Below are 24,057 nucleotides of genomic sequence, written 5' to 3' on the forward strand. Positions count from 1 at the left end.
TTCCGTTTTACTGACTGAAGTGTAATCACCATCATAATTTAGAAAGTCTCAGGGAAAGGTGGCCAACCTCTCACACCTGAGCTCAGGTGCAGGAAATATCCCTCTTCAAATAAGAAATCCTTTGAATCCATTTGCCCAATATGTTTAGTCAAGAATGAAACAAGTGTGGATGAACTGCCACGACACAACAGAACATCTCCCTCAGATAACCAGTTCTCTGGAGCATCAGGATGCTCAGCACAGGGTAATTCAGGGTAATTCCAGGTCCCTCTGATGTCAGACAATAATTTTCTGCTTAAAAACAGACTCTCCCCCAAATCCTTTGTTCTTCAGACTCCTTGTAACTACCCATCTTAAGGAGCTTATGTATACACAGTAGCCTCTCTGCACACCTAGGATTTTATGCAGAAGGGTTGTTAATACTTTTGAGTATTAATTGTTCAAATCCGTGCCCATCTAGACAAGACTACATCCATGAGCATTTCTGGGTTATAAAGAAATGTTATTACTTGTTATAATGTGCTTAGTAGAATGAGGTTTGATGTAGTGGCAAGAGTAGCAAAATGCCATATTTTACTGTGAACATTTTGAAATGGAGGCTCACAAAAAATACATATAGTATTTTAAGTCTCTTTGTCCTTTGTATTCACTGTCCATCAGCAAAGGTAAAAATTTTAAATCGAAGCTGAAAGGGTTAGGAGCAAGAACACAGAGCAGTCAACTAAATATAGCTATTTACAAAAGACGTATTAAATCACAAAATTAATGACAGTATCACTAGTATTATAGCCATCTCAGTTCATCCAATGCCTTCAGACTCTTTCAGGGAAACACCAATATCTGATTTTCCAGACTGAGAAGCTGAGGCACAGGGAAGTTAGCTGGCACTTGGCTTCACTGAGTAGCGATGGCACTGGAACAGAGCCTATGCTCTCAGCCTTCCAGTCCAGCCTCTGCCCACTTTCTCCCATCATCTCCTATCTCCCTAAACAACCTAGGGCCCATCATGCTGAAGGCCATCTAGGCTCACATTTGCTTGTATTTGAAGCATGAAATCTCAACTCTGTCTTTAGTCTCCTGACTTTATGGCGCTGTTAGCTACCATGCAAGAAATACAGAGCTGTAATGACATGGAAAGTTTACAGGTGACTAAACGGGCAACCCCTGGGCACGATGGCAGTTCTGCACAATTCCCTTCCAACACTCCTGCCTTCCTGGCCAGTGGCTCTAACAAAAGCAGAATGACTCCCAGTTTTCAACCTGCCACATGTTGGACACCTGCATCCACACTGCAGTCAAAGACATGACTGTGGCATCCATAATGGTGCCAAATCCTAACCCAGCTAGTGTCAAAGCTGTGGTGGCACAGGTTTTATTGTCCCTGCTGGGAACATTCAGCGCTGAACAGAGTCTATGACATTATTAGTACCTCAGCCAGTTAAATGAAAATAGTTCAGACATGTGTCCCTGTGTTGTAATCACTTCTCCAAATGCAGGAATAGCAATTTTTGGTAGAGTTTATCGCTGCTCTGAGCAGCGCCATTAACAAGCGATACTGTTATTTTCCCAGAGCATAATGCTGCGTAGAAACCTTACTCAGGTTCTTCCAGCTGATATATCCTTTTGTTGCCAGCATGAGAGGCTCTTGCATGATCCTGTAGGGCAAAAAGAGACAATCTTTCATCAGGGAAAAAAGAGACAATCTTTCATCAGTTCCTCTCTTATCCCTCTGCTAGTTCTGATTTTTGTGAATGTCCCATGTGGAATTTTCACGGGGGAAGGGACAAAGTTTTGAAGTATATCTCAAAGTTGTCTTGCTGGTCTTGCTATATTAAGACAAGTGCAGAGGACACTTCATGGCATTTTGTTTGTTTTGTTTTGAGGAGAAATGTGCAGTAATTGAGGAAAAGTTGAAATACAGCCTGGTATATGCCAAGTATCTGAAAATCCAATTCACTGGAACTGTTTCAGGAATTGGTTCATCTCAACATGTGTTGATACTATGAGTCAGGCAGGATTTTGCCTCTCCAATGATCTGTTAGTCTCTTACCATCCCTTTGTTCAGAGACAGAGAAAGAAGGACAGGCTTTACAGTGCCCATGAGACCAAACTCGGGTTAAAGCTAATGAGGAATATGTACGTTTAATTTGTTAAAGGGTTTTTGCTGCATGTTTCAGGAAAGAGGGGGGATTATTACCATTTCACCCCTGTAATAAAAAACAGGATCCTGCATCTTGGAAATATTTACAATCTAACAAAATGAGGTTATGTTACATTGTAAAATTTTAAAGGGGACTACGTGCTGACACCTAGGCTCAACAGCACGAAATATGTGAGCTGTTCAAACAGGAAGGGTTTGTATTTAAAAGTTCTGAAAATAATGTTTCAGTTTGAGAAAAAAAAAAAAGTGCTTTTGAAAAGAAGTTTGAGATTCCCCCAACCATAAATCCTCCCCCTCACAGGTACCAACTGTTTTATTCAGAGTAAGATGAACACAGTGCATGTATCATCTGGCTCGAAGCTGGATGTGATCTTGGTTATTTGGGTATCTTAGCACTGAGAGAACAAAACTGTAAGTTCCCTTTCATTGACATGCTACAAGGTGACAGCGTCTGGCTGTACCACTGGTGGAGGGAGGACAGCTCCAGAAGTGCACCTCGCAACCTGCCGTGCACCCCAGGAGCTGCACCACCTCACACACAGCAGGGGAGGGTTTGCAGCAGGAGGATCGAGACTACGCTGCCAAAAGGAGGCCCTGATTCCTTTCTGTGCAAGCCAGACATCTCTATGAGCCAGCTCAGGGGGCTCAAAGTGAGGAAAGGGATGGGGCATTATCTCATTTCCTTCCCAGACTTCCTACTACTGTTTTGGGCAATTTATACCTTTAAGAATGCATAAGGCAAACAAACCTTGTTCTCCCTAGTGTGCGAAAGCCTGTCTTTTGCATTATTAAAGCAAAGCATGGCGTTATCTTGCTCAGATTCTCTGCACGTACAAGAGAGTCCAGCCCAAATATATTTCATGGCTTGTCTGTCTGAGTTAGTGTGCTGCTTGCTGTGAGTGAAGGAGAGGAAAGAATCAATGCTTAATACCACAGAGTCTTACACAGAGTGTTCTTGTATGCTTATCACAACTAACTAGGCAAACAAAAGTAAAAGCATTAATAGATACCTGACTAGAAGTGTAAATGAAACAAAAGCCATATTATCAGGATTTTATCGACTTAATTGCAGAGTAGGTGTTTTCATCAGCTGTGTAATTCTTTATTGCCTTTCAAGGCTTATTTATTGTAGTTGATTAATGAAGACTTAGAGCTCCGTTCTCTTAGGGGTAACAGAAAGAAAGAAGTTGTAACACCATTTATGTTTGTAATTAATTGAGTTACTACAGGTCCCCTTGATATTTCAGGTAATACATTATTACAGCTCCGTGTCACACTGTCCATTTCCCTGAGTAGAAAGCAAGGACAGAAGCCTGATCCATGAAATGCAGAAAACAAAACAACATCATTATCCCATGCTTTCTCAGACCCAGTAACAGCCCTTTCCTGAAGACTCTGTTTTTCTGCATCACAGCTGTCAAAGCATTCAGGACAAGGATGGGAGAGAGCAGTTCTAGGAGAACATTACTGCTGACCTCAAAAGCAGTGATTTCTGTGTGAAGGTGTTAGTCCTGACTTAGGTTTTGCGCTGCCCGGATTCCAAAGACAGGAGTCGTCTCACAGCCATGCAGCTCCAAACAAGATTTAGCCTTCGCTAAGTCCAAATGCTGAGCAGATTTAAGAGAGTGTATCTCAAGAAGTTGTGCTGATGAGGCAGGAAAAGGAAGTGGAAAGAAGACAAACTTGGTCCCATTTAAAGAATATTTCTATGACATTTGTGCAGCTGCCGCTGGGGATTTGAGCTGGCGCACATGTATGCAGTATGGTCCCAATTACTGAAGCCCACGAGCTGTGTATGTGTTTGTGTTGTGTGTATGTTCATTATCTTGCTTGCTTTTGCAAGTGTTTAGTACCAAAAGAAAATTATGAAAAATTCTTTAGCAGCCACTTGTGAATTCTGGAAGGTTTTCAACTTAGTTTTCCATTTTAAAATAGCATAGACTGAGGCACCTCTGAGGCAACTCCACTAAAATCTGTAAATTTCTACCAGGGATGATGCTGATCTGCTGTGCATGTTTTCCTTCCTGTAAGTCGTTATCACATGCCTCTCTTTCTAAGAAAGACATTTTTATGAGAGGTGGATCACTGGGGTGGGTTTTTTTGTAGGGCTCTTTTGCCCCGTGCTCCAGCTATAACAATGCAGTTTCACTAGGCGCTGGGTCATATGGCTGACCTCAGCTAACAAGCTGTTCCTGTTTTTAGGCTACTGGGAATGTTTATTGGCCACTGTTTTCCTCCATTCTAAACACACAGTTATTTCTCAAGACCCATATAAATCATAAGGTCACAAAACTCATAAAAACTGTGACATTCTCTGTGATAAAGGATACAAAAGAACTGACTTCAGGCTTAGCACCTTTAAACATCTATGGTATATTTTATCATAATGTAAATACATTCGCTGAAGTTATATATACTTTTTATTTCAATGATACATGCAATAAAATGGCAATAAGATTGCTCAATGGGACAAACTTTTATATACTGATGTTTCAAATTGGTATTGTTTAACCATGAGCTTTATTACATAAACAATGTACTGCAACTCTGTACTAAACTGAGTTTAAGAGAAATAGTGATCTGTTTGCAATAAATTTGAAGTATTCGCATGCTTTATAAGAAAATGATGATGAGGATGCTGTTAAATTTCCTAATGTAGGTTTCAAGAGCAGAAACTCATGGGAAGGTCTGTACTAACTGGATTGACACACTGATGTGATGTATAAGGAAATACACTAAGTTATCAACAGAAGTTGTATTCATAATGTCTGTATTGGACAACAAATTCATAGAAAAGGGTTGGTAGCAGTTGCTATAGTTAAATTTGCATAGAGGTTTCCGCACAGCTTCCCTGTTCTCATTTGCTTTAGTTGTTTTGGAATGCACATCTTCCGGGCTGAAAGTTTCCCAAGCTACTCCTCTGCTTGAGAATGAACTTTGGAAAGAGAGAGCTAAAATGATTCAGATCTTTTTTTGTACAAAGAATATAAAAATACACACATGGAGACACACACACATACATGCATACGCATGTCCCCATTGCAAAACAGAAAAAACCGTGGGACTTTTTCAGGCATCTCTTCAATCACACTTTCTGAGATCAGAAGGCTGAAATTTGAAAGCACTGTCCGTGAGTAAATGTTCCTTGCAGTGCTCTTGTGAAATATCGTTTACATTTCGCAAAGCCAGGGCTTCTTTAAAGTTGCCGGCTATGCGTATTACTCATGCTGCTTAAGGGTTGTTTGTTAAAGTGGCAATGTACACAACCAAATGATTTTGTGCTGAGATAACGGCCCGCCAGGAAACATGCAAATATTGTAAGTGGGTTGATCTCTGAACTACAAATGCTGCTTACTCAGCTTTGTGTGCCTCCTGTGCCAGAGACCGCTTCTAGATGCTATGGCCAGGCACTTTGTCTTTTCAAGTTTGTATTATATGAAAGAAGTAAGGAGACATAGTTTTCATGTTTAAGTGTCACAACAGACTGCCAAAGGTCTTCTCCGCATTGTGACAATATTTAGCTAATAATGCCACACATTTCATGGACTTTAGGACCCAATTTTCAATGCAGAAAAGTCTTGAAAGTTTTGGTCTCCTTTATGTAATTCAAAACCTTTTTTATTTGGTGATAGCTTGTGTCTGACCCCTACCCCCCCCCCCCCAAAAAAAAAAAAATAAAAAAAGAAAAACCACAGGAAAAGCTCTAATACATGTACATGATTAAACATTGACAAGTCAAAAGTTTCAACAACAAAGCCGTATTTTTTCAGATAACTCCAATTGTTTGTTCATATGCCTAGTCATGTGGCTATATACAGGTTTTAGATAGTCTCAGCAAAAATCAATCCACCCATTTACATGTGTCACACTTCCAGGCAAGGAAGACCCACAGAAATCATTTCTATCAATACTGACTTGGTATGTGAAGACACTAATCCCCCACGGATTTTTCACTTGGCCAATGGTCTGCCCAAAGGGAATGTGGTGCAGAAATCAGAACAAAGGGAACAACATTGAGAAATACTGAGTCCCAAGTGCTTAACACTGCATCCTTAATACTCTCTTAATATAGTTCCTAACTGGAAATAAATGAAAACACCTATCATTTTACTGCATTTACAGAGCTTCAGGACATGGTTGCCATGGAAGAAAATTGCCATAACTTGTGTTCTAAAGCTGATACGTATGTCTGCAATTTCCCTTCTCCTTTAGCCTCTTTTAGTTTCATTAATTATGAGTGTTGCTCAGAGAGCTTGTAGACAGCCCACAAGGGACAAATATTTGAGTTTCAAAAGCGTAGAACTTATTTTATGTTCTGAACTTTCACAGTTTCTGTGAAAAGCTAACATCTACCTAATACTTTTAAAAGTCAAGTTCCTAAGGTTATGATTAATATTCCACTTAGATCCCAATAGGATAATTACAAATTAATCAGCAGTTCAAAACTCCCAAATGGAGTACTATAAGGTTGCCATCACTTTAAAGCATTCCTTTTCTACTTTCACAGAAAGAAAAATAAATCGCTAACGATTCTGATCTTCATTTAGTACAACTCTCTCTGTTCTTTAGGCATTTGAGGAAGCAAACCTGAAGCTTCTATAGCTTGCCAATTAAGCAGGTTTTTTAGTGAGTTCAGCAATACATGCTAACAGCACTATCTAGCCACAAATCACAAAACTGGTTAGGTACATGAAAACAAAGTTTAGTGGATATAGAGGCATACAGATAGTGTTTGACTCCTTGCAGCGGTGTGTGTATATATACATGAGTCTCTGTACACAAGTAATTTTGTCTAGTTCTCCTACAGAAATCACACAAATGTATTTGTGAGACTGTGAGACTTTGCAGTCCCTTCTTTGAGTCATTCTGTGGCTTAAGAAAAGTTTCAAGTTTTGAGTCTCTGTTAAGAAGCTTTATTTGAAACCCACAGAAGCTGTTAGGAATCTCTTTCCACTATTTCAGGAGGAGCTAGACTGGGTTCTTATACTTAAAACACAGTATCTGGCTATCTAGGCTTTGTTCCTTGATGTTTGCAAAATTTCTGGGAGACTGTTGGCACTCAGTCTCTCTCTTCTGTCTCCACATATGTAAAATGAGAATGACAACTTTACCTCAGAGGAATGCTGCAAAGCTTCACTTACAAACAGATTGGTGTACTTGGATGAAGTAACAAGAAGTTTTCTGACTGACGGGCGTCTCTTGGGAGGTCATAAAAACAAAAACAAAACTGTATAATCGAGTTTTTGGAAATACTTTTTTTCAGCTTACAGGAGCCTACTCTTATGCAAGGTGACTGCTTCTGCCATCTTTTTTCTCTCTCTTATCACCTAGAATATCTTTTCCAAATCTAACCATGTCAAATTAGTGGCTAAATACCAAACTAAGACAAGGCATAACCCTCACACCTGAAATGTCCATATGAAAGAATATAAAGCTTGAAGTATAGTGAGTAATAAGAAAACTACTTTTAAAAAATATATTATTTTTTCCAGTTTCTTAAGCACTTAGCTGGCTCAATGTAGATAAAGTAGCTATGAAACAACTAGTAAAAATTAGACTGCATTTTACTTTGTGAAGAACACTAGGAAGTTGGCAAGAGGTAAGATTTTGCAGTGAAATAGGGAGGTGAACAAGTTGTAAATGACTCTGATATCTTCCAGATGGCATTATTTTATTTGGGAACTGAGTTCAGAGTAATTAGAGGCATGTGAATTTCCTATAAATACTAAACTTCACCAGTTTGACAGTAGAAAGCTCCTTCGTCTCTGAAGTCTTTAAACTGCTGTTTCTTTTTTCCCTACTTAAAGTGGAAGTTGTGGATTTGTAAATTTGTCTTATTTGACAGACAGAAACCTTTTTTCCGTGAAAAGATCGCATTTTTCTATGCCAGAAAGTTATGAACTGAAGTTCCTCACTGAAGAGGTTTAAAATTGAATCTTTCTTCCCAGAAGAGGTTTTCATTTTTATATACTGGGATCATTATGTTATAATTTATTATGGTTTGTGGCAAGCAGTGAAATCATTGGAGTTTGCCCTAACTTCAAGATCAAATATTTTCATTGGTAAAATGCTTTTTGCAGACAGATAGGCTAAAGACCTTAGCAGATGAATTTTGCTTTTACATCCCCTAGGACACTGCAATACTAAAATGGCACAACCTAGTCCACAGCCTCTGATTCTTCTTCATTTTCTGCATTACATTGTTACATTCATTCCCTGAGTGAATCCTGGTGTTCACATTTCTGTTGAAGAATTTCCCAGGTTTTGTTTGGTATAAATACAATAGAACTAAGTAAATACAAGGTAAAATATTCTGTCTCCACTTTCACCCTCTTTAGCCGTATATCAGTGTAAACTGGCTTAGATCCATTGACATGAAGAGGCTAATCTCATTTGCAGCAGCTAAAGATCTGTCTACTGTTCTCAGTGGAGCTGTACAGATAAAAGTGCAGATATAATCTTGCTTATTTAGTTCAGATCTTCAGTTCTGCCAGTCTCAGGTATTCAGAAGGCATGAGCCAAACAACCAGAAGCATGTGATAAGATGAAGGATAATCAGATTTTAAAGTAGTAATGATTCTTTTTATTACTTCTGGGTTTTGAACTTTTATTGGTTAAGGTATGTTGTATTTCAGATTCCTTTATTCTGCAGAGAATTAAAAGCTTAATTTTAAAATGAAAGGGCAAATCCCAAAGCATTAGATTATTCCAGAAACCAGTGCAATAACAAAACTGTTGCTAACGTGAGTCCCAATCAAACTGTTACAGTGGGTAACTGTAGATCTTCATCGTTGTCTTTGTTACCTCTTTTCTCTTTTTCACTACAGCATTGTCTTGTACTAAAATAGACCCTCACTCATTCACTCTTAATGGAGACCCACTGTCAGTTAATGGCATTAGTAAATTGCTGAACAGTGGCCAAATCCCAATGGCCTTATTCCCAGAAATCTCTTAGGTTGACAGGACCTTTGTATGACTAACTTGAGTGAATTTTGGCCCTGGGTGAAGACCATAAAAACACCAGCTCACAAAAGACCAATGGAAACAAAGGCCCCCCAGACTGACAGGGATTTCAGTAAATTAGAAATCCTTAATCGATTGCAAATTGTGTATTTAAATATCCAGCACTTTAGAGAACTGTGGGATTCAGATGATATATTGCCCCCCTTAGGGGGCTTCATCGGCACCATGAATCCAGTACAGGCAAAACCTGTTTAAAAGCTTCCTGCCATGGGCACTCGCTCCCACCTCCTGCTTTCTCACGGGGTTTGCACTGCCAAGCTGGTGCTAATTCAACAGCAAGAATGTCCGCACTCAGAGAAATGATCTGCTGGGATTTTATTCGCTTTGAGGAAGGAGGGAAGGAAGGAGGGAAGGAGAGAAGGAAGGAAGGAAGGAAGGAAGGAAGGAAGGAAGGAGAATTAGAAAAAAAGTTACTTCACTCATCCTGTCAAAGACATGTCCACACCAACAGTTGACTTGGTGGGATGGAGAAAGACTTCTCTGTTGGGAAGACTGCGGTGTGTGATGGGAGCGAGCAGCCAGGCAGGAATCAGGCAGGACCCCATGGCACCAACCACACTGGGAAGGGGCTAAAAAAGAAAAAAAGCCCCACACTTCCCTGCAGTTCCCGTGCTTCACAGTTTCAGGGAGTATCCGTGCCCCGCTCAGGGCTGGTGACTTGCTGCAGACACCGCAGTCACCCACGGTCCTCCGAGGGCCACACGCTGCTTTCACCTCCATCAAGGTGTGTTTTGAGGCCTGTGCATGAGGAGTTGTATCCCCTCTGTGTGGATACCTGCACTGAGCTGCCAGAAGGCTGATGTGTCTCTGTTGGGGGGGACTGCCCCTCCAATGCCCATTAGACAGGACACCTGCCAGGCTGGGGCACAGGAGGTCCCAGAGAGCAGTCAGGCTGCACAAAGTCTCTGATGGAGAGCAAGCAGACAGATGCTGAGGTTACAGGCAGAAAAACAGCCCGTTTGGGGCTGTGCTTAATTTTTTATTTTTAACACCATGTACTTCTTTTTCTTGTGGAGAGCAAGCAGACAGATGCTGAGGTTACAGGCAGAAAAACAACCCCCTTGGGGCTGTGCTTAATTTTTTATTTTTTTAACACCATGTACTTCTTTTTCTTGTTGCTAATAAACTGGGATTAAGGTTGGTGTCCCTCGAGTGCCTGCAGTACTTAAGCTTTTAGCTCTGGGATACAGATTGCCTTGTGCCACAAGCACTGCAGTAAATCCCACACCGCTAACGCTCGGCCACTAATGGGGCACAAATCCATGGTGCAGAACAACTCAAAACTCTTTCCTTAGATTTCCTCTTGCAGTGCCTTCTGTTCAGCTAAAATGGAGCCTTGCGAGGAATTAAATAAAACAAACTTTATAAAATAAAGGCAAAAGAAAGATCTGTACTAAGAAGCAAATACTCAGAACCAAAGATAGTCTGACCAGGGTGGATAATTTGTGTCAGGGAGAGATTTAGCAGCTTGGTGGAAGTGGAATCAGAGTGATAAAAGAAACAGAGAGGTGGAAAATCTTTTCACTCTAATAGGTAAATAACTGAAATACTCATAACCACTCTATAGATCCATATCATAGCAGACTGAAGAAAAATACGGCATAGTTGTAAATTTTAGTTGTGTACGCTTCACTGATTGTTTCATTAGGTAAAATGGCAAATATCTAGATTTTGGCTCAGTTCTGCATATGTCTTGGAAAGGAATTTTTTTAGGCAAAAGGCATATAATCTCACTGCCCTAATAATAGGAAAATGTGTGGAAGTGGAGCGTAGCTTGGCAGAGCAGCTGGCTTCAGCAGCAAGCAGGGCTTTCCAGCACTTTCACTGCACTTTCTGCAGTACAAGGTGCTATGGTGCACTTCAGGGGTCGCCAGCATGTTCAGAACTGAAAACAGACGTAAGCACTGTTATCACTTACTAGAAACTGGAAATAGAAAATTCACCAAAATCTGTATTCTGCAGCTGCTTATGTTTTTCATTGCCCAGTGCTCATTTTATAGGTGTTGCTTGGCCTTTTCCTCAGACCCATACCTTAAACTTTCCAAAAAAAGTGCAAGTTTTTTGCAGTTCCTTCAAGAATTTGTAGAGGAATTCTGGATTCCCTCATCTTTCCAATGGGAATCTGTCCCAGACATTGTTTAACTGAACCATAAAATTAGGACCATCCAGTAATGGCATGTTCAGGCTCCGGCTGGGAGCAGCAGGAGGATGCACGAGCCCTGTGGTGCGTTTCAGCAGGGTCCAACTCGACAGCTACGCACGACCCTCGCCCACCACAGAGGGTGCAAACAAACAGCGAACAAAAATGAGGTATCCAGAAAGACCCAGACAAGCAAAAAGGGAATGCTTTTTACGTCATGGCATACTGGCTCCATGAACATATCCGCTGATTACCCCCTGTTCTGGGCAGGCATCTCCTATTTTCGCACATGAACTCATGCTCTGTTCTTTCACCTGAAACTACACTCAGTGGTTAACGCCATGTTTATATTTACATCTATGTGCCATAAACCCTAAAGGACTATAACATTACAAGAAATATTTGCCACACCATTGGCAGCAGTAACTGAGCGAAGAATTGCCAAGTGGGAAATCCAAATTTGCAAACTCAGTATTCTGGGCTGAGCGCCAAGACTGTCTGGGCGCTGCGGAGGTGACACATTCAGTCTCCTCGCAGGGATGCCAATGTGCCAACTGCATCCCTGGCACAGCATCTTCTCCTGACAAACTTATGGAGAAGAACTGCTACCAAGTCCAGAGGGAGATGCAAGCTGCTCTCTGAGCTTCCTTGGCAGCAACTCCATTTTCAAGTTGTGACTGTACTTTCTCCTATTTACAAGAACAGTTGTTTGTGATATGCTATGGTCTCTGGTAGGATTTTTAAAAGTGCAGAAATGACGGCCTGACATTTGTTTCCGGGTATAAACAAGTAAAATCCAGAGCAATTTCATTTTCATAAGAAAAAAATAATATAGATACTTACTGCAACCCAGACATCAGATGTTGTCACCAGTGTGGAAGAACCCAAATCCATTTGTTAGCTGCCAAGTGAAAGACATGATCCTTAGACTATGGAGGTTATAGGGCTGATCTCTAAAGTTTCCACTTTTCAAATCGTACTTCACACCTATTGTCTCACAGCTAAACTTCTTTTCTCTCTGTCAGTAATTTTTCAAAGCAAAAGAAAAAAAAATTGAAAAATGCTCCAGTCTTCCACAGGGCTTCATGACCTGTAACTTGTAAAATCCATTAGAAGACAGCCTTTTAGTAACCAAATTGTGTCATTTACAACTGCACAGCAGTCTGAAGGAGTACCATAAATTACAATTCTGTCACTATAAGGGACAATGGAAAGGTGTGGGCAGACTATTGCTACAAAGGAGGAAACTTAGGAGAGCGACAGAATTTAATTTGAATTTTTTTTGCTGAATTTACTTAATGTAAATAGTACTTACAGGCTAATTATTTTTTTTGGCCATAGTAAGACCATAGTCTAGTAAGACCATAGAAAATTGTTTGTTTTAAGGTGTAGCAGAATAAAAATACCGAATTCAAACCGTTTGGGGTTTTCTTTTTTCTTCTTCATACATGAAGTAAAAAAGCATGTAAAAATTTGCATATCATTTTTCATTAAAAGTTTTCATATAATCTAATAATCAGAAGTAGGGTTCTTCTAAATATTAATTTGAAAAAATTATCTACTGTTGAGGCTTGAGCCTGGAAAACTGATGAAATAATGGCATCATGGAGAGAAGAGCAAAGACCATCACTCACATGCTGTGGTTTTATGTGGTTACTCTTTCTCTTTAACAAGCAGTTAATTATTTAGAGAGAGGTTGTCTTAAAAATTCTCAACATTCATTTTTTCCCTAAAGTCTAAAAACTATCAGCCTGCACCCCTGAACACTTCCAATAGGTTTTGCAGGGAACCTAGATCTGGTATTAAGGGTATTTCTAAAGGGAAACAGAAAAAACACCTAAAGAAAAACAATTCTGAGGTCTTTTTACAACTCTCATCCTAACTTTCAAAACGTGTTGTACATATATTATAAAGAAATTATAGCAATAACAGAAGTTTAATTTTTTTAAAAAATGCAGGTTACTTAAAGCATTTGTAAAATTATCTCTGAAATGAACATTACTGCTTTGTATTTCCACCAATTTGAAATGGGACAGTGACGCTAACTAGCTGAGCAATTGCCACTAGAAAAAACAAATACATAAGAGGAAATGCAGTTAACACAATATTTCACATATGTTAATGCTTACAGTTCCATCAGTGTCAGCTTTATTTTCTACTTGATATACACCAAAGCTGGCACACAATGTTAACTGATGAGGTAATGTCATTTTTAATTTAAGGGGCCTTAAGCTGTCCACTTTAACTAGTGATATCATCTTTGCAGTTGTCTCCTGGCTTCATGTAAACATAAGTAATGTGCCCTGGACGGTTTGGAGCAAAGTTGTTAAAAATGACATTGGTCATCATGAAGACATTTTTTTCCTTTGATCTCTTTAAAAATGTCAGGCACACTTTATTTTCCTGTCATTTTTAGCTCTTCCTTGTATATTAATATGCTTAGAACATTTCACTGAACACAACAGTAGAATAAAGGTCTAAACAAATTAATGGCACCATTTTAATGTCAGTCATAGTAGAATAATGAAAAGTAAATGAGATTGTCTGGCCAACAGCAATGTGTTAAATAAAAAGGCAGCATGGCTGAGACACAGAGATGTGGAGGCAGAGAAAAGCTTTTCGCTGCCGTCCGAAGGAGGACCAAGAGCACAACCCAAGCTCCAAATGCTGCCACCTTTTAGGAAAAGATGAAACTGATTCTGCAAATTGTGTCTGTTCCTCCTTTCCATCCAGGGTCGAGTGAAATCATCTTCTAATAAAACTTAAAACCAGACCTGTCTCTGCACCTGCAGCTTCTGCCTCTCTGTGACTTTTATTCTCATTTGTATTCGCTCCGCTGTGTCAGTGCATCAATCTGCCAGGCTGTCCTCAGCCCTCCGAAACCAGATCCGTCAGACCAAGCCCTACAGATTGGCACCTCTGGTGACAGGGCTGAGGAACCCCAACGTGACTGTTGCTCCCAGGCAAACTTTTACTAAGTCATTATTGCATTATTTCCTTACAAAGTCCTTAAGAATGAAGCAAGTAACCAGAGGCGGATTTAGCCCAGCCTGTTCAGTAATCACATGCTGTACAACTATAAATATGATGATGTGCACTTCTTGATTCAAATACCTAAGCAAAGATCATTTGTAATGAAACAAGTTTTGTCTGAGAAAAAACAAGTGGTGTGACTGACGTGTGGACTCTCTGATTTGCTCCAAACTATTTGTCCAGCTAACAAGGAAAACAACAGATTTTTCTACCACTGATCTGAAACATGGTGGAGTTTTGAACAAAATCTAATGTTTAGGGAATAATTTATTATTCTGCAGACATATGTTTGGAGGACAGCATATGGAAATCAAAGTATTGTTCATAAAGAGCTCCAGCCAAAAAGACATTTTTGAATTCATACCAGAACTTCACAGTTTGAAAAGAATGCTATGCATTATGTATTGATAACAACACTACACAGACAAAGGAACACAATTTAATAATACAGAATTGTGCTCATGAGATTTCCTTTTTTGTTGTTAATTGGTTACTTTAGCTAACATTGTCTGCAAGCATAATGGACACCATTCTTCCTAATAGTTCCATGTTGCCAGATGATGTCTACAGACATAATGTAGTCCATTTTAATTATTTCGTTTTGCTTACATCTTTCAGCATAATGCATTTTCCAAGCAAGCTAGCATTTTTCTTGATTATCTGTGTTGTGTTATGGTTTCTAAATTAATTAGGTCTCCTTCTTTCCTGGAAGTTAAAAGTTTCTTCCTTCCATTTATCTACCAGGTACGATTATGTTGAAGTGATTGATGGAGATAATGCTGAAGGACGCTTATGGGGAAAGTACTGTGGAAAAATTGCTCCCCCTCCTTTAGTGTCTTCAGGACCATATCTTTTTATTAAATTTGTTTCCGACTATGAGACACATGGAGCAGGATTTTCTATCCGTTACGAAGTTTTTAAAAGAGGTGAGAAACAGTTCATTGTTATATAGCTCATAACCTGTGATTTTTGCTTTCATCACAAAGTTCACCTTAATTCTTTGGGATGTGGGGAATACACAAAAATGCTTGAAAGAGAAAATTGTATTAACCTTGTTGTTCTGAGGTGGGGCATGTATTCAATGGGTGTAAATCATTATGAATCCAATGGGCCAGCTGCATCTGAGGATTCACTCCTTTGGGTGTAATGTGATAGTCTTCATCAGCTGTTTGTTTTGACCTTCTTAAAACCATTAGCTTTCTTCCTTCTTTTTTTTTTTCTCTCTCTGTTTTGGTTTGGGGTTTTTTTGGGGTTTTTTGGGGTTTTTTTGTGATAATAACTGCTGTATGATTTACAATGTTACTGCCTTAACAGCACTGTAACCTTCTGAGTCCCTGACTTGTTTTGGTTAGTGTTTTGCTCTGCATTCCCAAGAGATGGCTGTGGGCTCAGGAAGGACCAGAGTACACATGGGCAGCAGATGATGTGGCTTTCACAAATCGTTTTTGAGAGGTAAAGGAGAGGAGAAGCTCACACTGCTCACAGGCATGATGTATGGGCCACAGAGAAAGCCCAGAGAAATAAACAGTCCAGGATTAACCAGACCTATAGACAATCCCTCTTTGATAACTCTCTTTCTGAGCCAATACCTAGAAGGGGAGTACGATCTTTTTTTTTTTTTTTTTTTTTTGGCATACACCTTCCCTATAGCCGGATGGAGATAAATAATTTATATATTCCATGTTTGGAGAATACAGGACCAAAACTCATAATATGTAAAAAGACAATAAGCTTTACTTCATAGAGAAAAATACTGTATCCAACACCAATGTTTAGGGTCATATTTACAGAAGTAGCTCAAAACTCCAGATTTCCAATGCACACCCCTCCCAGGCAGTGCCCCGTTTTCAGAACCAGTTCAAGTCCCTTTTTTGTACCTATACCAGAGCCAGATTTTCAGCTGTGTTCAGCACACACGCCTGGTGGCAGCTGTACTGTTAATGAGGAGAAGCACAGAAGTGAAGTCTCTTTTCCATTCCATGCTATTGCTGCTCAGCACAGTGCTAATTGGGGCCACAGACCTCTTGTTCACCATCTTCCCTGTCTGTAAATCCACTCTTGGCTCCCAGAAATTCTTTTGGTGACCTTCAAGGTCACATTTTTTGAAAGAACTCAGCATCCAAATGACACCAAGGTTTCCTGAAAAAAAAAAAAAAAAAAAAAATCTGTATTTATTTTCGTGTCTTTAGGAGGCTAAACTCTTGAAATTGTGTCCTGAAGTTTCTCAGTGCTTATATATACAGTACCATCTTCCGTAAAGAACAAGGCTGAAACACAAGAACAAGTGAAAGAATGACCTGTGAAACAATCTATTTTAGCAACTGAGCATTTTCAAGAAAAGAGTCTTTATTTATTTCCTAGTAGTATAGTGGCAACTCAGAGCTCTGACAGAAACGTTGTGTTTATTTCCTTGTGTAGTCATTTACATCTCTCAGTGATTCACATTAACCATGTTAAGATGGCATTATGAATGTGATTTTACACGCACAGAAGTCAGGAAACTCAAAATTATGGTTCCCAGAGCAACTTTAACTCTGGTTCATTCACATAAACCGTATATTAGGGCAGCAGAGTTATCACCAGGTACAGGGTTAGAAATGCTGTGTGTGTACACAAAGGATACGACTCATAGTTTTTGTGGGAACACAGCCCTTTTTAACTTTTGAGTTAATGCATATATGCTATTCCAAATTTACATTTTAATTTCTATACCAAATAAAGCTGGCCAGTTTACCCTGTTACACCGGTGAAGCTCAGTTGTTCACACCAGACTAATATGCTTCATTTTAGCATATTCACAACTAGGCACATCATTTCCAAGGTATGAGAAGTATTTAAAATTATCCCAAGCCCAAGGCCCTGTGGTGTTGAGCTGAAGGCTCAGCTGCATTCCAGCACACAGAATATTTCTGCCCATTATTCCCGTGAGAGCATCCTTAGCTTTTGAAAGGAAGAACTGCATTACCCTACCTGTGTCCTAAGCTGAATTCTAAACCTGATGCTTAAAATGCCACACACCATGGTAACTGTAAGGAGAGACCCCCACATGTAATGACTGTGATAAATGTATGGGCTTTGAGAGCAGGAGCTGTTTCGACTTCTCATCCAGCTCCTTAGCCAGAAAGATGCTGAAGATGAATTCCAGACTAAAACATGAAACCCCTATTGCCCAATGTTTAGCCCATCTGAAATGTTAATAATTTTGGCTCTGGTAGCCAGCCTGTCTTAGATGGGTGAGCCACCTGTTCACTAGAAGAGGATCTACATAGTTCCCATGCAATATTCCTAACTCTAGTTGATGAAATTTATGGTGTAAATTGGGAAAAAAAAGACAGTGTCAACCAGGAAGGCAAATTATTTTCTGGCTCAGTGGCACCTAGAGGAAGCAAGTGACATTGTCTCCAGTTTCATCTCTTTCTTTGCTCTCTCTTTTGCCTCCTCTCTCTCTTGCTTTCAGCTGACCTCTCTTCCTTTATTGCATACCTGTGCACACATGTAGTATCTCCACCTCAAAAGTATCTATTCTGTCCAGTCTCTGCTAGAAACTTTTCTGACAGTTTTCCATGAACATTGCCCCATGGATTTCCTCATAGCTTCAGTGTTGATTTAATTCCTGGAGTTCCTTCACAGCATCAATAAAGGGTCTAAATCTCTGGAGGGCATTTTAGTGAGGCAGCCCTTCTGAAAACAGTTTTTGTTTCTTGCACCAGGTTGACTTGAACATGTTTAAAATGAAGCAAGATGGTTTTGAGATACCATGTGTGAGTGTAAGGAGCCTGATGATCATGCACTCACAGAGCCAGGATCTGGCTGTATTTAATAAAGCAATAATGATTCTGGCTTACATTTTATATTGCATCTTTTATTGGATTCCAAGAGGAGTATAGAGCGCTTTATACTATGAATGGCAGAGCAAAGCTATTTTATCCTGGAACAGCAGCTACTGGTGGGAGTGAGGAGCAACAACCAGAATATAACCCTCCCATACATGACAAGGAGACAAGGGAGTGACAGGGAAAGAAGAGAAATATCCGACTAATGTGTAAGGGGGCGATTTAATTATAGGCAAAATGTAATTTCCCAAATTGGAATGGGTCAAGTTACATGAACATTAGTATCTACATCTTCCAAAATATGCCATGAACTGCTCTGAATATTGATGTGATAGCTCAAGCATTTCCTATCAGTGTCTGTTGAAGGACAAAAATACCTGAACTGATTACATTCATTCAGACCTCTCTCTTGCATGCTCAATTTAGCTGGGAGGTGGCCAAATCTGTGGGGGGTAATATGTTTGGCACATTCACAAGGAAAACATATTCTATGGTGAAAAAAGAGAATTCATATATGCAACAAGCCAGACTGTTTTCCTTCAATGATCTGTGCTAAGCATTGGAAATCCTCTAAGGCTCCTGACTACAGGATGCTGGGCATCCTCATCCAAGTTGAAACCTTGCACACACTCATCCTCCAGCACACTGTTGCAACCAAACTCTGTTGCCTGTGTCCTGCCTATATTCTGTGTCCAAAGACCTTCATCTGCATCATCCTGCCTAAACTCCCCAGGTCAGCTGCTATCCACCAATGCCCCAAATCCTGTAAATCACCTTACATTACATTGGGAGTGTCAAAAGTCAGAGAGAGAGGTCTGCTGACCCTGTGGGAGGTTGTGTGGGCAGTGCCTGCGGCTGGCTCTGAGCACACCTGCAGATGTGGGATCTGTGGAGAGGATGCCTGAGGGACCTAAATAAAGGAGAAGAAATGCGACCTGTCAGCAAAAGAGGGAGTTCAGTTTTAGTCCCTTGTATTCACAAAGGCAAATCCAGTGATCTGGCCTTTTGTACCCTTGCATCTTTACTGTCACTTTCCTGCTCCTCCAAGAGCACTGTTTGGAGCATCCCATTATGCCATGGTGGGGACATCGGGGAACGCTGGTGTGTCAACACTGACATTAGGTGACTTCTAGCAACACTGCCTATAATCACACAGTTTATCGTGCCTGCACTAACAGCAACATTTTACTGGTGCACCTGTGTCAACACCACTCAGAATGAGTCACTCACCCTTGGTACATGTACGAATTACCTTTCACATTTAGTTTGTCAAGGAGGCATAGGTCACATCTGGCAGAGTTACTGAGTCAGTGCTCCAGGAATCTGAAACCACTACTCCCTCTACTGAATTCACTCACCCGCTTTCGTAAAAAATTCTATTTCACCAATAAAAGCCTGTCAGCCATAAGATTTAAAGATTTGAGCTTGAAGGGGCTATAATTATTTCTCTAGGGCTCTGTCGAGATTTTTGCAGCTTACACTTTCATTGTTCCCATATGACTTTGTATTTGTCATAATTTTTTCTAGAGCTGGTACTAGTTTTCATATTGTTCCATACAAATTGAAAATTGGAGATCAGACAGTATATGCGAATTGTGCTTTAAAACCTGACTGTCAATAATAGGAACAACCTGGCTGAATGATTAATGCAGTGATTAAAATGAGGTGTTTCATTGAAAAGCCACCTTTGCTGCTGGAGAGACAATATGACCTAATTTGTTTTCCAGCTAACTACTTTGCTTAGTAGCATAGTGTTAACCCAGGTGATTTTTCTCTTTCTCTTACAGGACCTGAATGTTCCAGAAACTTTACTTCGTCAAGTGGAGTGATAAAGTCCCCTGGATTCCCTGAAAAATATCCCAATAGCCTTGAATGCACTTACATTATCTTTGCACCAAAGATGTCAGAGATTATACTGGAATTTGAAAGCTTTGAGCTAGAACCTGATTCAAATACTCCAGGGGGAGCGTTCTGTCGCTATGACCGATTGGAAATCTGGGACGGATTCCCTGATGGTAAGAGAAAAATGGACTGTGATATGCATATCACATATTACTCTGAAGTGGGCTGCAGAAGGCATCCTCTCATTTTTTAAAATGTCATAGTAGAGAGGTCCTTGCTTGATTTATGTGAAACGAGTTGAATTAAAGGGAAATGGGGGAAATGCTCTGTAAATTCATTCAGTAAAGCATATCACAGTGTGAATGATTTTTTTAAATGAAATATGTTTAATTTTGAACAGTTGACTTGGGGGAAACCTCTCTTTTTAGAAGAAATATGTGATGGACCTCCTTCAGTGAAATAAATTAAATATGAAGCCTTATAATGGGTCCCTAAACTTTTGCAGCTAACACGGGTATTGTTCTGGAATTTCAACAACTTGCACAAACTGGCCTTCAGGTACTAACCCTCCAGTCTGAGGAGGAACCATGTTACAGACCAGCTGTCAAAGCAAAGAATTTCTTTGACAGAGAAAACATGGTGTCCATGAAATTGAAATCATAGTGACTAAATGATTACCCAGGTCAGTAAACAGGCATTGAGTTATTCATTAAGGTGGCTTCAGTGATCAAGCACTGCAGGGTTCCTCCCTTATAGTGCTCTCTCTTCCAGCAGTATAAGCAAATACAAAGGTTTCATCTTAATGTGTTAATTTATAATCTCTGATTAGCTGGGCACATGTGTCAGGGTGGGTGTGTTGGGTACCCTTCTGGAACTCACTCCTCTGCCATCACAGTAATTTTCCACTTAGCTGATGACCACACTTGACCTTGTGCAAATTCACTAAGTGCATAGCTAGATATTAGCTGAGCCTGTAGAGCCAGTGAGCCCTCATTTCACCCTCCTCCCAGTCTCATATCCCTGTTTTATGCTGAGACTGGAAAACAAACAGCTGCATGATTTCTCTATTTTTCTCATGTACAGCAATGGGTCTGCAAGATCCAAGTCCCCTCTAGGTAGGACAGCCATGTACCAGTTCTTCGAGGACCCCAGCTTGATAAGCTGCTGGCTCCAGTCTAAAAGGGACAGTTCAAGCTGAATGCCTAACCTTTAGGGTGCCCAGATGCCTGTAAGAATTGTGCAAACAGCTGTGTCAAACTGCTTGTTTGTGATGCCTTTTTCACTGTTTCTATGTATGGCATAAACTGATAAAGACAAGCATCTTGAAGCTGTCCTTTTTCTTCTTAATTTTGTAGAAAAAATTCAACAACTGAGGATTTATGTTGTTTGTGTTGGGCACTAATTACAGCTATTTCAGTTTTCCACTGGTGTGACAACCCATATTAATAGATACTTTCTTTGCTTTTATGAACAGCAGTAGCAGTTTCTACAAACTGCTAATCCCACATTAATATTTCATTTAAATTAAAACATATAACTTAAGGAACATATCTTAATAATATATTTAAACTTGCCTGTTTTCCTAGATAAATCCCCGATATAATATTAATTAGAGCTTTTATTCATACTACAGTAAATAGGTATGTGCTTTTTAACGTATATTTGTTTTTCCTTTTTGTTTTATACTTAATAGGTTTTTCGTGGCTCCATTCAATCCACTCCAATAAATAGTGAAGAAAGAGCCATAGCAGTAGCTGAAAGACTATTTAGTATTTAATGCCTCAGTTAGGAAAACAGTATTGTAATACTACAATAATGATGTCTGGAACATTTAATAATAGGTTTATTTGTATATAGGCCAAATCTTTCCAAGATGAATTCCTGTAGAACTTGTATTTAAACTGACATGTGAAAAGATGATCCAATTAATCAATTTATGTGTAATATTACCAAAAAGAAATGCATTATTGTTAGTGTCAGAGGGTTTCAAAGCAGTAATTTCCTGGTTCAAGAAAGTGACTGAGCCATACTGAAGAGCAATTAACAACAGGCATTATCAGCCTTCCGATTCCCTCAAAACTGCCTAAACCCAAAATGATCCTGACATCCAATAGGGGTGTTTACATGTTTGTAAATATTCAACCAAATTTGTATCTTGGAAAGAAATATTTCGTTAGATGAAAACTATTGGAAGTTGTGGCGGTTGGAGGGAAATGTTTGCTGCATCATTTCACTGTCGGATGGTCCTCAGCCAGCAGTCAGTCTCTCTTGTTTAATTTAACACAACAAAGGCAGAGGGGATACGATTGCTTCTCTGTAAATGCATCGCAGGATGAATCCCTGGGAGGGAGATGAACTATTCCAACTGAAGAGCAAAGTTGACACAGGAAACCACCGGTGTGACCTGGCCTCAAACTGAAGACAGAAAATTAAAAGTTTCTAGATGTCAAAAAGAGAGTATCCAGATAATCTTGCAAAAAAATAAAAGGAGGAAGGAAGGCAAAATAAATCTAATCTGCATGCACATGGAAGCAGTAAATTTATGAAAAATATTAAGCAGTATGGTTGTCTTTGATGAAGGGAGGCTCACCTAGGGTGAGTCTTTCAGCCATTTGTCCATTTCGCTTTAGCCCATGAAAAAATATTCTGAAGACATCTATACTATTAACTAAAACAGGGCCAAGGTATGGTTGTATGTATTTCTTAATTGCTAGCACACTCCCTTGTACAATTTTAGAGTACATCAACTTGCACTTTCCCAATGTCCTGGGTTAAGGAGGTCCTGAGCACACTTTGGAGGAGAGCAAAAGCCGGTTTCATTCCCAGCAGGACACGGCCATCCTGCTGCACAGGGAAGAGGCTTGTGGGAGCGAGCTGTGTTAGGCTGGTCCCAGGAACAGTCCCTGGCCGCTGGCTGCAGGTCTGGAGGGTGGTCCCTGGCCTGGATTGTTTAGTGATAGAGGCATAACCATTAAAAAGGAAGCGATTTTGCTTTGTTGTACTACATTGCTGCTCAAATGCCCAGTGGCATTAGAGGTTAAAGCCCCTGTTGCACTACACTGAAAAAAGCATGAAGCAGAAGGATTTTTTAAATGTTTAGAAAAAATGTATATCCTTCAGTTCAATCCCCTGTTCCACAGCAACACAGCTGTGGTTTGCCAGGATGATGGCAGTAGTTTAATAGGACACAGAGAACAGTTTGATGGAAAATAGTTGTGGCTGCAGCCAGGGCAGAATTAGATGGATAGCCCCCTGAACATGCTGCTCTCACCCAGCTCTGGAAAACCAGGCATCAGTGTTTGAGCCAGGCACTGTCAGTTCTCCCATTCTCAGCTGAGAACAGCACCTCACTCTGCTCTGTTGCAGACATCTACTTTAGGGCAGTTAGTGGACCGCTGGAGGTGCTTATCTCATTGACTGTACTCTGCAGATCACTAGCACAGGCATAAACTTTAGATACCTAAGTTAGAGCAGATGAAACCCAGCATAAGTGGAAAATGTTTTCACTGTAGAATTTGATCAACTACAGTCACTAGAGATCAGCAGGAAATTTGCTGTTTTCTACAGTTATGATTTTTTTCCTTCCTCCCCCAAAAAAGCCAAAAAAAAGGAGAAATGTTCTCTTAAAGAAATTTTCACAATGATGTTTAAAAGGATATGTCAACATCAGTGTGCTTCTGTTTACATTTTGCTTCTACGTAATTGCCATTTTTCTGATGGAAAACAATTTTCTGTTCGACAACTTGCCAGCAACTGTAACAGTCATTCACAAAGACGTTAATCCTGAAATGCTCTGTCACAGTCATGGAGTCCTCAGCCTACCTGGTTGTCCTTTTAATGGATTGAATTTGACAAATACTGAGCACTTGCATCTGGATTCTGCAAAACGTGCTTATCTTTGAAGCATGTGAGCAGTTAGATTGACTTCAAAAGGAATTTACCGAGGACACTTACAGGTCTGAAGTCAAACACCAGTATAAGTGTTTTGCCAGTTCAAGAGGGCAGTGCTAGGCTTTCAGGAATGC

At 40.0% G+C, this 24,057-nt stretch overlaps 1 protein-coding gene across 1 annotated transcript in view; it reads left to right on the forward strand.

Moving 5' to 3' along the window:
- Positions 1–15,101: 15,101 nt before the first annotated feature.
- The window catches only part of NRP1 (neuropilin 1), a gene marked incomplete at its 5' end in the record, with an annotated part of 63,685 nt that continues 54,729 nt past the window's right edge, over positions 15,102–24,057 (forward strand). The window contains 2 exons of the mRNA XM_010078096.1: positions 15,102–15,283; positions 19,978–20,205. Of these exons, the coding sequence (XP_010076398.1) occupies positions 15,102–15,283; positions 19,978–20,205 (410 nt within the window). The remainder of the gene's footprint in view (positions 15,284–19,977; positions 20,206–24,057) is intronic.

The sequence above is a fragment of the Pterocles gutturalis genome, unplaced genomic scaffold (genome assembly GCF_000699245.1).
Source record: "Pterocles gutturalis isolate BGI_N339 unplaced genomic scaffold, ASM69924v1 scaffold27933, whole genome shotgun sequence".
NCBI classification, from domain to species: domain Eukaryota; kingdom Metazoa; phylum Chordata; class Aves; order Pterocliformes; family Pteroclidae; genus Pterocles; species Pterocles gutturalis.